The 12,427-nt window shown below is 42.9% G+C and overlaps 1 protein-coding gene across 7 annotated transcripts in view; it reads left to right on the forward strand.

The window, feature by feature from the left end:
• The window catches only part of NCOA1 (nuclear receptor coactivator 1), a 212,313-nt gene extending 207,959 nt beyond the window's left edge, over positions 1-4,354 (forward strand). For 4 of the 7 annotated variants that reach the window (XM_037146740.2, XM_037146739.2, XM_037146741.2 and 1 more), the window contains one exon: positions 2,094-4,354. In XM_037146740.2, coding sequence (XP_037002635.2) covers positions 2,094-2,264 — 171 coding nt within the window. In that variant the 3' untranslated portion in view covers positions 2,265-4,354. Of the gene's footprint in view, positions 1-1,951; positions 2,009-2,093 lie in introns of all 7 variants that reach the window. The other 3 variants (XM_037146745.2, XM_037146743.2, XM_037146742.2) reach the window with 3 other exon arrangements.
• The last annotated feature ends 8,073 nt before the right edge of the window (positions 4,355-12,427 follow it).

The following is a 12,427-nucleotide window of genomic DNA, read 5'->3' on the forward strand; positions in this document are numbered from 1 at the left end:
CTTTTGCATCTCGCTTTGCCTGTCTCCGAATGTGTAGCGGTATTAGAAGTCCTTTGAGGTCTGGTCTAAGGGGCCTCGTTTTTAAAGTTCAAAATGGCTGAAATGTGTACTTCTTAAAGTTTGGTTTAATCTTTTCAATTTCTTTAAAATTTCAATACAGACTTTCAATAAAGCATTATTTTTTAAAGAAGCAGAATTTTCTCTCTAGTTTGTTTCTTCATGCCTTTATCTAGAACATTTTTAAGTGTTTGGGGACTGAAACATCTTTTGCTCTGCCCCAGTATTTCATATGTTGAAATATATAAACATGAAATTTTTATGTTGTTTTTAAAAATCAGTGCCTAAAAGTGTAGTTTGTGCTTATTGTACATTTTAGTGGCAGAATCTTCTGTCTGTTGTAACCCATCATGAAATCTGTCTCTGCTCCAGTGTTTTTGTTTCTGTCAAACAGACCTTGGGGACTGAGTTACGAAGACGTGTAGAGACAGGGGTACAGAACAGGAGAAAAAGAACAAGGAGGGGACTAGGGTGGGGCTGGGGGCAATCTGTGTCTGGGGCGCCGGGAGGAGGAGGAGGCTCATCTGTCAGTGAGCGAATGGGAACGAACCACAGAACAGAGAAGAGGAGGCCCGGAGAGGACACGTGACTCGGAGAGAGGAGGCCAGCGGGAGCTCTGGAGGGAAAGTGGGAGTGAGGAGTCAGGAGAACGGAGGTGGAGGAGAACACAGAGCTGGTATGTACTGGGTGCACAAGGAAGAGCCCCAGGGAAAACAAGTGGGAGCACATGGAGGCAAGAAGGAGACTTTGGAAACGGGAAAGAGGAGGGTAACGAGAGGAAGGCCGAGCAGAGAAATGGTGCTAATCCGAGTAGAGATTTAATTCCTCAGGCAATGAAAAAGCTCAGGGCGCCTGCTTTAGCTGAGAGAGAGCAGACCGGATGGAGAGGACCAGGGGCTGGACATGCAGTTGGAGCATCAGGACACTTGACATTTGGCCAGAGAAGGTTGATGGAAAACAACTTTTATTCAATTAGGATAAAAAAAAAATTGTTTTCAGAAAAGCTGAGTGTAGTTGGAGTGAATTAATGAAGAATGGCCAAAAACTGCATCACTAATCTAAAATACTCTAGGAACCTACTAAACACAAGTCACAGTTTGCCAGAAACTTGAGACACTTAGTTAGATGTACTGAGGTGACTGAGGAGGCATCTCCATTCTTGGTCTAGAACGTTCACAAGTGTGATAGTGGCCTTCATCAGTTGCACAAACAACTTCTTAATAAGACTGATTGGTGAAGACTAACTTCTGGTTTTGTTTTCCCAGTAGAAACTGCTGGAACTGTGCAACCGCAGACCTCTTAAAGGAACAGTTGTATTATTACTGAAATTAGTTAAAGGGAAAATTCACACTGTTCGCAGCTAGTAGTTTGCTGTTATTTTTAGCTCCTGTGTTTAAACGGATTGTCTATCAGGGAAAAGAAGTTAAATATAAAATTGTTCTGCTGATGTTTTGCTGTGATTCTAAAGGCAGCATATAAAGAAGCTATGTAATAGTACATTAAGATACTATGCAAACCTTCTGGACGTTAACTTTAGTGATGCTGATGTCCTGGTACTGAGTTGTGGTGGTTTTACTTTGCTAATGCTTGGTTAAAGCCCTTAATGTTCTAACGTCATATTTTCTATCCTATTAAAGTCATCTATAGAATGCTTTGAAACCAGTTTTCCAAATAACATGTGTGATTTGTTTGTTTTTTTTTTAAATCCACCACTGGATACCCAGACTCCTAAACTGGGCTTTTCCTAATCTTGGCAATATTAGCAACAATGCTCACTTTCAGTATTGATGGCAACCCTGTAGGAGGTTTGACCATTCCGATTTTTATTTTATTTTTAAAGTGTGAACTTTCCAGAACCCTGAGCAAAATGAGTGCAGCAATTTTCTTTTTGTAGGACAAGAAGACAGAAGAGTTCTTCTCTGTGGTGACTACAGACTAGAGGAATGCTCTAGTGAGTTTCCACTTCAAGTAGTACCCACTCATAAGCCGGGGGGGCAGGTCCTTCCGTCTAAACACATCTTTTATTTGTGTTCCAGCAGGTGCAACAGGTTCAGGTGTTTGCTGACGTCCAGTGTACAGTGAATCTGGTAGGCGGGGACCCTTACCTGAACCAGCCTGGTCCACTGGGAACTCAAAAGCCCACGGCAGGACCACAGACCCCCCAGGCCCAGCAGAAGAGCCTCCTTCAGCAGCTACTGACTGAATAACCACTTTTAACGGAATGTGAAATTTAAATAATAGACATACAGAGATATACAAATATATTATATATTTTTCTGAGATTTTTGATATCTCAATCTGCAGCCATTCTTCAGGTCGTAGCATTTGGAGCAAAAAAAAAAAGGAGTTCACTTTTCTTGGGAGATTGAGAAATGTTTTGTTTCTTTGTGAGGCCTTGGGTATTGAAAAATAACAAGGCAGAACAGTTGGACAATCTATTTCTTGAGCCAAATTTAATTATTCTTATTTTTGTAATCAGTCATTGGCTTCTTATCTGGATGAAGGCCTTTGGAGGAGAACCAAAACCACAAGTTCTGAGGGGAAGACAAGGTTCCGCCTCCGCTGGCTCCACTCCGACCCTGCCGAGGAAGAAGGCACGGAGGCCACCGTGTCTCTGAATCAACAGCCCTTCCTGACCCCAGGCAGCTTATGCGTACAATCAGCTTCTTCTAGCAAGACTGTCTCTGTTGGCTTCAAGAGAATATTTTGCCTCCACATATCTACCCCTTCTCCTTTTTTAAAAGATGGATTTAAACCAAGATGCCTCCAGGAACGAGAATGAAATGAGTGTATTCACAGAGGAATCCAAAAAATACAGTTTGGGGAAAATGCAATAATTTTTGATGAGATGGGTGAAGGACAAGAAGCAAGTTCTGTCAATTATTGTAGATACAATTTTCTGATTAAATCTGGGAAAAAAAGCAGCCTGTTCTTTCTGCTTTTATTGTATTAACAGCTGAGGTAGCTAAAGTTATTTAAAATAAAATTAAATTTATGATCCAAGTAGCTTATTTTTCCCTTTAAATCTCACTGTAAATATATTTGATTTCTTGTAGAAATTTATTTCCGTCTGTTTAATTTTATGGCTTTATTATTATACCCTTGATTTTTCTATACTTGTGTGTGAAATATAACATTGATTGAATTGCAGTTACATTTGGCTAGTAATGTTTCATTATTTTAATAACTGTGACACCATTTGTGGATTTCCTTTGGGTTCACATGAAAACGCCAGCGGCCAGAAAGAGCTGTCCAGACGAGCCAGAGCACACTGCCCCGGAGCGTCCTGGGGCCATCTCACCTGAGAGCAGCTCTTCCCGGAGGTATACAGGCGGCTTCTACAGAGAAGTACTAGTGCTCAAAGAAAATCTTCTTACTCTTTTTTAGATTGACTTTGGGAATTTGAATTTTCATCAGTGCAAATGTAAATCTATCCTGCTGTGAGGCTAATTGGTACCATATTTTCCCTTTGTGTCTTGTCACTCTGCCACATCTTGTCTCCTCCTGGCCTGAGTCAAGGACCCAGTGAACTGACTTTCTAGTTCTAGAAGTTCTACTGCAAGGCCAGGAAAGCTTGAGAAAGGTATTGTGGAAGAAGCAAAGGCAGACCCCATCACCCGCCTTTACCTGCACTCCTGGGCCTGTGAACGAAGACAACACCTGACGTGGCGCACCAGCTACCTCTGCTTCCGTGGCAGAGCAAAGGCCATAAGAACTAACGGTGGACGAGGAGCTTGGACTCAGACGTCAAGGAAGAAGCCATTTTCCCAGGTCCTCCTTTCTGCATCTCACCACCCCTAGTTACAAACAACTCCACTGAACCGCATCTATTCAGAGAGTACACCGAATCAAAGATCGGTGGAAGGGCTCACGTCGGTAGCAACTATGAAAGAGAAACAGGACACTCAGTTACAAACATTAACTCTTTTAGTTTTTCAGAAAATGCATCCCTGATTTCATTCATTCCCAGCTTGAAAGCCCAGCCATATTAGTCTAGTCCCTACCAGACTGCTCTAGGATGTCATTCCTGTTCTGTTTGTGACAGACGTGCAGACTTCAGGAAGTTCACCTTTAACTTCAGCATTCCAGATGAAGTTTCCTGACTCAGTGCTTTTGCATAAGGACCTAGAAAAAAAAGTGGTAAGGAGAATTGGAGATGCTAACATCCTCCCCCATCCCAACTGCACCTTAAAGTATGCATGTCACCTTCAAGGTTTTATAATTGCACTGTTTGTTTTATGTATGTACAGATTAAAATTATTGCTACATTTGAGGAAAATAAAATTGCTTGCTTCTATGTAATTCCTGTCATTCCACAGGAAATGCACTTTTCCAGCTACTGAATAGAATTTGTTTAACAACCTCATGGGTTGCCTTTTCATTTACAGGGAAGAAATGAAACCTACATCCTGCAGAAATTGCCAAAGCCCAAAATGACTAACAGGTAATTTAAGGGTAATAAAAGAAAGGCTCTCTGAGGCTGAAGACCCTGGAAGTCACCCTAATATGAACCAGCTCGGTGAAATTTGAGCAGGTCGAAGTGAGGTCATGATAGTGGGCCTTGAGGAAACTCTGACTTTGACCATTTGTCTGCTGATTACAGTCTGAACCGGCTGTTTGTTACCCAGGAGATTGGAGCCAGGCAGCACTTCAGGGTCACGAGATGCCCTGTCTCTCGCAATGATTGGTTTTTATATACTAATGTTTATTATTACGCAGATGTTGAATCTGACTTGAGGAGGCTCCTTCAGTCTGACGGTGCATTTTGTGTTTGGCCCTATTTCTCATTTTTGTGTTTTTAAGGCAGCTTAAATCCACTAATACCTGGGTAGGGCCTGGGTGAGGAGGGTAAGCAAGTATGATACTTAGAAGAAGACAGGGAAGGGTGTATATCCCCCATACATTCCTACACATAAATACATACAGATTTGATAGCTATTGACTGAAGTCATATTTATGGGCAACAAAACCTTTTTCTCCCAAAGCTGGGATAAGGTAAAAATGATAATTCTCCTAGATGAACCTAACCGTTGATTTAAATTTATCCCCAAGTAGTTGTGGGAAGGCTGTATAGAAACAATTGAGGAAAAGTGACGTTGATATAGGGAAATTTCATCTTCTTTTTTTAAATATATTTTATTATGCTATTACAGTTGTCCCATTTCCCCCCCTTCATTCCTCTCCACCCTGCACACCCCCTCCCACCCGCATTCCCTCCCTTTAGTTCAGGTCCATGTGTCATAAGTTCTTTAGATTCTATATTTCCCATGCTATTCTTGCCCTCCCCCTGTCTATTTTCTCCCCACCATCTATGCTACTTATTCTCTGTACCTCTTCCCCCTCTCTCCTCCTCCCACTCCCCTGTTGCTAACCCTCCATGTGATCTCCATTTCTGTGGTTCTGTTCCTGTTCTAGTTGTTTGCTTGGTTTGCTTTTGTTTTAGGTGTGGTTGTTCATAACAGTGAGTTTGCTGTTTTTTTTACTGTTCATATGTTTTATCTTTTTCTTAGATAAGTCCCTTTAACATTTCATATAATAAGGGCTTAGTGATGATGAACTCCTTTAACTCGACCTTATCTGAGAAGCTCTTTATCTGCCCTTCCATTCTAAATGAAAGCTTTGCTGGATAGAGCAGTCTTGGATGTAGGTCTTTGGATTTCATGACTTGGAATACCTCTTTCCAGCCCCTTCTTGCCTGTAAGGTCTCTTTTGAGAAATCCACTGACAGTCTGATGGGCACTCCTTTGTAGGTGACTGTCCCCTTATCTCTTGCTGCTTCCAGGATTCTCTCCTTCATTTTAATCTTGGGTAATGTAATTATGATGTGCCTTGGTGTGTTCCTCCTTGGATCCAACTTGTTTGGGACTCTCTGAGCTTCCTGTACTCCCTGAAAGTCTGTTTCCTTTGCCAGGTTAGGGAAGTTCTCCTTTATTATTTGTTCAAATAAGTTTTCCACTTGTCGCTCTTCTTCTTCCCCTTCTGGTACCTCTATAATTCGGATGTTGGAACATTTAAAAATGTCCTAGTGGTTCCTAACCCTCTCCCCATTTTCTTGAATTCTGGTTTTCCTCATTTTTTTCTGTTTTTTCTTCCTTCTGGTCCACTCCATTGATCTGAGTCCCAGTTTTCTTTTTACCACTATTGGTTCCCCATGCATTTTCTTCCATTTCACTTAGTGTAGTCTTTATTTTTTCATCTAATTTGTGACCAAAATCAACCAATTCCGTGAATATCCTAATCACCAGTGCTTTAAACTGTGCATCTGATAGGTTGGCTATCTCTTGGTCACTTAAAAGTATTGGCTCTAGGGCTTTGATTTGTTCTTGCATTTGAGCCATTTTGGGGGGGGGGGTCTGGTTGTGCCTGTTACATAGTGAGGGGTGGATCCTTAGGTGTTCACCCCAGCAGGTCGACCCAGTCACTGGGTTGTGACACTGTGTGTGGGGTGGGGTCAAAGAGGGAACAATGGCATTTGCTCTGCTCTCTCTCAGATTTCAGTCCCCTCTGCCACTTCCCACAAGCAAACTGGGCCCTTCTGGTGCTGGTTCCACCTCGCTCACCTCACTGGATTTGCTCATTGCCTCCCGTGCCCCGGGGCTGCCAACTGCCACCTTCTCCTGCTGCTACCCCTCTCCACTGGCCACCGACTCCACCCCTCTTACCAGTCAGGATGAATGGTTGTCGGACTTCTATACAATTCCATTTTCTGTCTGTTGGTTGTTTTTTTGTTTCTAAATTTTTGTTGTCCTTAATTTTCATTGTGAGAGGAGGCACAGTGTGTCCATCTACGCCTCCATCTTGGCTGGCAGTCCAAATTTTATCTTCTTTATGGTCTTGTCTAAGATAGGTTTCATACTTAAAAACTCTTCTGGGTCCTGACATAGAAGAAAAAGGACAGTTGTCTGCTTGCACAGGAGGTTGTGCTGATTTCCTTGTTGACTAACTGATCTTCCCAGAAGAGCAGCTCCACTGGAATAAAGTGAATAATTCAGAGCAAGCTCGAGCCTTGACCACTACCACATCTCTGAAAAAGATCGTGATGGGTTAATGAAATCCAGTAATTCTTTCGACTGGAGAAAACTGCCAAAGGCAGCGTTCCTTCATCCAGAACCTTGTCTGCCAGTGCTTAGGGTTTTTTTTTTATTCATTTATTTTTAGAGAGAGGGGAAGGGGATGGAAAGGAGAGGGCAAGAAATATCAGCGTGAAAGAGAAATGTCAACCAGTTGCCTCTCATATGTGCCCCAACCAGAGACCAACCCAGGCAAGTTCCTTCACTGGGAATTGAACCAGCGACCTTTAACTTTGCAGGATGATGCCCAACCAAGTGAGCCACACTGGTCAGGGATAGTTTTCTTTATACTTTTTATTTTTAGTGCACGAGAGCTCTTAACAAGATTAAAGAAACACAAAGCTATGGCCTCATTCACTCATTTAATACATCGAATTGATTTATCCAAGGGAGGAGGGATATGGATGGATCCAGACAGACAGGGTCCCTTCCCTCCCAGAGCTTTGATTATAACATGGAGGGGACTCACATAGTTATAATCAGAATCGGGCTGGTGGTGTAAAGGAGAGTTAGGAGTTGCTTTGTGAGACGTGCCTGGAGCGTCAGGGAGGGTTCCCCAGAGGAAGAAACGGCACTTGAAGCGAGGTTTGCTGGGCGACGAGGAAGTGGCCAGTGCAGAGCAGTCACAGGAACGGCACGTGCAAAGGCCAGGAGACGGGAAGGGGCCCCAGCGAGCCGGGTTTCCAAATTGTTAAGCAATGTTCTTAGGTTCTCATAAACATTTTATCAGAATTATATTAGCTGGTAGACTGGAAAGTAATTCCCATCGGCCTTGGGCCCCAGCAGGAATGTGAACTAGGCTTTGGGAGCCTCACTTGGAAATTGTGCCAGCCAGTAGCTGAGGTCTCTTCTGTGACCAGCTCCATCCAGCCTTGTATATACTTTACACAGTCTACTGTTGTTGAGGACAGTATTAAAAATGGTCAGAAAAAGTAAATTAGTTCTTTAACAATTTGTAAGGTGCTTTTAGGTATATTATCTCATGTAATCCTCTGCAGTCCTTTGAGAAAGTTCTTGTAAAAAGAAAAATTAAAAACTTATGACACTAACACTTTCAATCAGTGGATTGGGACTTGAAACCAAGCCTTCTAGTTCCAAATTCTTAATTCATTATCCTGGACTATAATGATGTAGGACTAATTTGGAGTCTGCAGACGTTAATCTCATTGTGTGACCTTAGGCAGTTTTCTTATATGAAATAACTTTTAAAAACGGGCTTTGCAAAAAGGAATGAGAGCTCAAGGGCTGAGGAGAGGACCTGGCCCCTGCTCTGGAGGCAGGCAGAGCCTGCGCGTTGGAGGCCTAAATGGAGGTGAGCTTAGGCATAAAGGCCACAAGGTGTCCCGCTACAATGCTGGGAGAGGCATTCTGTCCCTTCCTATCTAGACAGGAAATTAAAAAGGGACACCATGGAGCTGCATTGTCATCCCTTAGCTTAAAAGAATGTTGGAAAATGTGGGTTCCTTGTGGGGCAGGTATAAAATGACCAACGGGATCCTTTTCGTAAGGCAGGAAATTTGGTTTCTCAGATGAGATCATGAAAGCACTCACTTTTCTCTGGCTCTTGAATCCAGACAGAACTTTCTCCCTGGATCTGGGCTCTGGTCTAATCACTTGTGCGTCTCTCAGAACTTCGTGCAATGAACAGAACCCCGCAACACCCACAGACAGCAAACCTGAGACCTGGGCTTGGAAAAAAATGCTAAAAAGGAATATTCCATCAGGTTTTCCTCCCACTCTGATGCCCAGAGGTCCTAAGATACAATATAATACAAAACCTTAGGCCAAGGTGTTGGTGTTTATTCCATCTTTGTGATGAGCTGTTGCCGTGTGGACACTGCGACGGGCAGTGTGGGAAGTACAGATGCTGGACTGAAGCTGCTTCCCTTCTAATTAGTGGAGCACCTCCATCAGTTAAGGAATACTTTTCTTTCTACTCTGCCAGGCAATATGTTAGGCTAATATTCTTATGCTAATAACTTCTTAGTTTGTACAGCACTTTCACATGCAATATGTCATTTGATCTTCAAAGTCCTGTGAAGCAATTAGAGTAGGTCATAGCCTTGTTTTACAGATGGTGAAACTGAAGCTCAGATGTCTGGCCAGGTGGCCAGGCAGTGCTGCAGAGTCGGCCTTTGGGCCTTGGGGTGAAACCTGCCATTGTTTCCCCTGCAAAATACAGCTATTAGAAATAAAGGCACCATGAAACCATTTTTTGAAAAAGATTTTATTTATTTTTAGAGAGCAGGGAAGGGAAGGAGAAAGAGAGAGAGAAACATCAATGTGTGGTTGCCTCTTGTGCTCCCCCAACTGGGAACCTGGCCCGCAACCCAGGCATGTGCCCCGACTGGGAATCAAACCGGTGATCCTTTGGTTTGCAGGCCCATGCTCAATCCTCTTAGCTACACCAGCCAGGGCTCATTTTTAACTCAGATGGAAATTGATGAGTTAAAAATTGTTCTGTAGAACTCAGGTTCCTTAGAAGTTTGGCAGGGTTTCCAATTTGAAAGTAAACTGGACACTAACTTTGGATTTGCTAAAATACTGATATTTTCCCCACGTTTTAAATTTACATGAGGGTAATAATTCTGAAAAGAATCCCCACACTCTCTCTTCTTCCCACTTGAACTCAGTCCCATGGACATTTATGTGCATCCTGTCCACTCCTGTAGCCAAGATCTCTTTTAACATCCGGTCTTGAATTTCAGACTGGTGAAAATTACACAGGAATGGATCCCCACTCCCCAGCACTTGAAATTTAAGTCCCAAAGCAAATAACTAACTTCCCCACAAGTAAGTTCTCGTGCCCCTTATCTAAATTAATTACATCATCATTCTGTTCACGGTCATTTTCAGCAGCCTCCTCCCACTCATCTCACCAAATTGCAAAAAGTTATCCTTTGTAGCATCTCATAGCTACCTTTTCTTTTCTAACCCTATCAATCATAGACCAAATTCAGGACTTAATTATCTTTTTGGATGATTCAATAACCACCTTCGTGCCTCTTACATTCAAGCTTTAACAGTCATCAGTGAAATCTTTCTAAACACAACCTCCACCATCTGTGAGTGACTGCTTCTTACCTATGGTTGATCTGAAATCACTCTACTATTTCAGCACCATCACCTTCCATACTCTCTAAACAAATGGTCTTAGTTTTTTAATTTATTATCTACATTCTCACTTCCACGTCCATATTCATTTTCATTCCTTAGCCTGTGATGCTCCTCCTTTCTTCTGGCTCTCCTTTCAAGACTTCAATTTAGATGCCCTTTCGAAGAAGTCTTTACTTGTCCCCATACTCCCATACTTAGATGAGTCCCCTCCTCTGTGCCAAACTTGACCTCAGAGGACAGCTAAAACTTGTGAGGCAATGGTAGCCAAGAGCAGTGGCTCACAGCCATTTTTCCACACTGACACCTTCCCGTCAATAACACGGGTTCGCTGTTGCCAAGATTCTCAACCAGGAGGCACAGAACACACCCCGAGGATGGCATCTCAGGACCTGTGGGGAGGATGGACGTTGAGCGGCACTCAAATGTGCTCTTAACAAGCGCCTCGAGGGGAGCCCTCTGCATTCTGTCAGCCCCATGAGAAACAACGACCTAGACACTGCTTCTCAGTTTTACAAGTTCAGAAACAATTTTGTCAGCTCATCCAGTGATAATTGGGCCCTAGGGTATTGAGTCATACAACTCGCAATCACAGGAGGATGATTTATAATCCAGAGTGTCAATTAACGAATGTAAAATGGAAGACAGCTTCCCAGGGCTTCGGCAACCGCCCTGAAAGCACACAGGTGACCCACGGCGAGAGGTTAGGAGAAAACGGGATAGACAGAAAACCTGGTTTTCAACCCTGGTCCTGCCACTGACTTTGATCTCAGGCAAGTCAAAGGCTTTCTGAATTTAAACTTGAGACAAGACTGCCTGCAACATAAAATTGTCAGGCTTGACTAGCATGACTGGACACACTTCATTAATTACACATTTCTACATATAAGAAACTTATAAAGCATAGTAGATTCTTGTCAAGGATCTATCATCTATTCTAGGGCTTGCGGCACAATTTTTGCTGTTGGAGAGTACATCCTGTCTTGTTAACTTTGTGTGCAACGCCAGATGTGGTGTACGTGGTTGGTGCCAGATTCTTGCTCTCCATCCTGTAAGCACATGATACACTATTAGAATGTGTTGATTCTAAATCACACATATTTATTGTTCACCTTTTCCGATGGCTGCCTCCTGGGACCAGGCTGCTTCTAGATTAATACAGGTGGTCGATTCAGTGGAGAATGTGTACCGTATTTCTAACAAGTACCCAAGTGATGCTGTTTGAGGGACCACACTTTGAAAATCACTGGTACGCTTCAAATGATAACAGTCTTAACTGACGCAAGAAAATCTGCAACTTCCCTGCTACTGTCCTGCTCTCACACTGGGTCAGAACGAGGGCCTCTCCTTTCCCCATTTTAAGTTTTATGCTCAGATCTCCGCTTTAGGGATTTGCCTGAGCAGTTAATTCCCAGTTATGTAGACTCACATCTCTCTCTTTCTGGCGTTACCATATGTCTCACTGCAGAATTCAGAGTTCTTTTAAAAATCAGTTTAAGATGCCGTGCCACTTGGAAACATGTTCCTAATTGTCTTGAATGGGAACAGCAGGAGTGCTTGAAGATTCTTGGATTGTATCACTCCTTAGCAAAAAATGAATCAGGCAACTGGCTGACTTGGCCAAAAGCTCTCTGAAGGCAGCTCTTTGAGGACTCTATCTTAAAATAGATTTTTACGCTTAGGTTCTAGCACCAAGTGCACGGACACTTTTCTAAGAGATTTGTACCAGCAACACAGTCATCCCACCTAGCACCCTTATAAGCCCCTATTTCACACATGAAAGCATTGGAGCTCAGAGAAGTTGAGTGCCTTGCCCGAGTCCACACAGCTTGAATGTATGAGAGCCAGTATTTGGCCTTGGGTCATTTGACACCAACTAGTCTGAACCCTTAACCACTGTGCTATGTAATACAGTGAACTGTAAGTTTGCTCACTGTTACAGGAGACTATCTGCTTCCTACCTCATGGAATAAAATTAAGTCAACAGGTATATCAACTCCAACTTCCTTCCTCTTTGAATTTATAAACTTAGAGACATCCACACCTTCCTCTACTTCCTCTCCTCCAGTCTCAAAAACGAAGGTTTCTCTCTCTGTCCCAATTGAAGACCAGTCCTTCCCCATGCCCTCGACCCTACCTCTTCCACATTTTTCCGGACTTCTTTTATCAGTTACTCTTTTTTTTAC

The sequence above is a fragment of the Artibeus jamaicensis genome, unplaced genomic scaffold, assembly GCF_021234435.1.
Source record: "Artibeus jamaicensis isolate MK-2021 breed Jamaican fruit bat unplaced genomic scaffold, CSHL_Jam_final contig_465, whole genome shotgun sequence".
In the NCBI taxonomy this organism is placed as follows: Eukaryota; Metazoa; Chordata; class Mammalia; order Chiroptera; family Phyllostomidae; genus Artibeus; species Artibeus jamaicensis.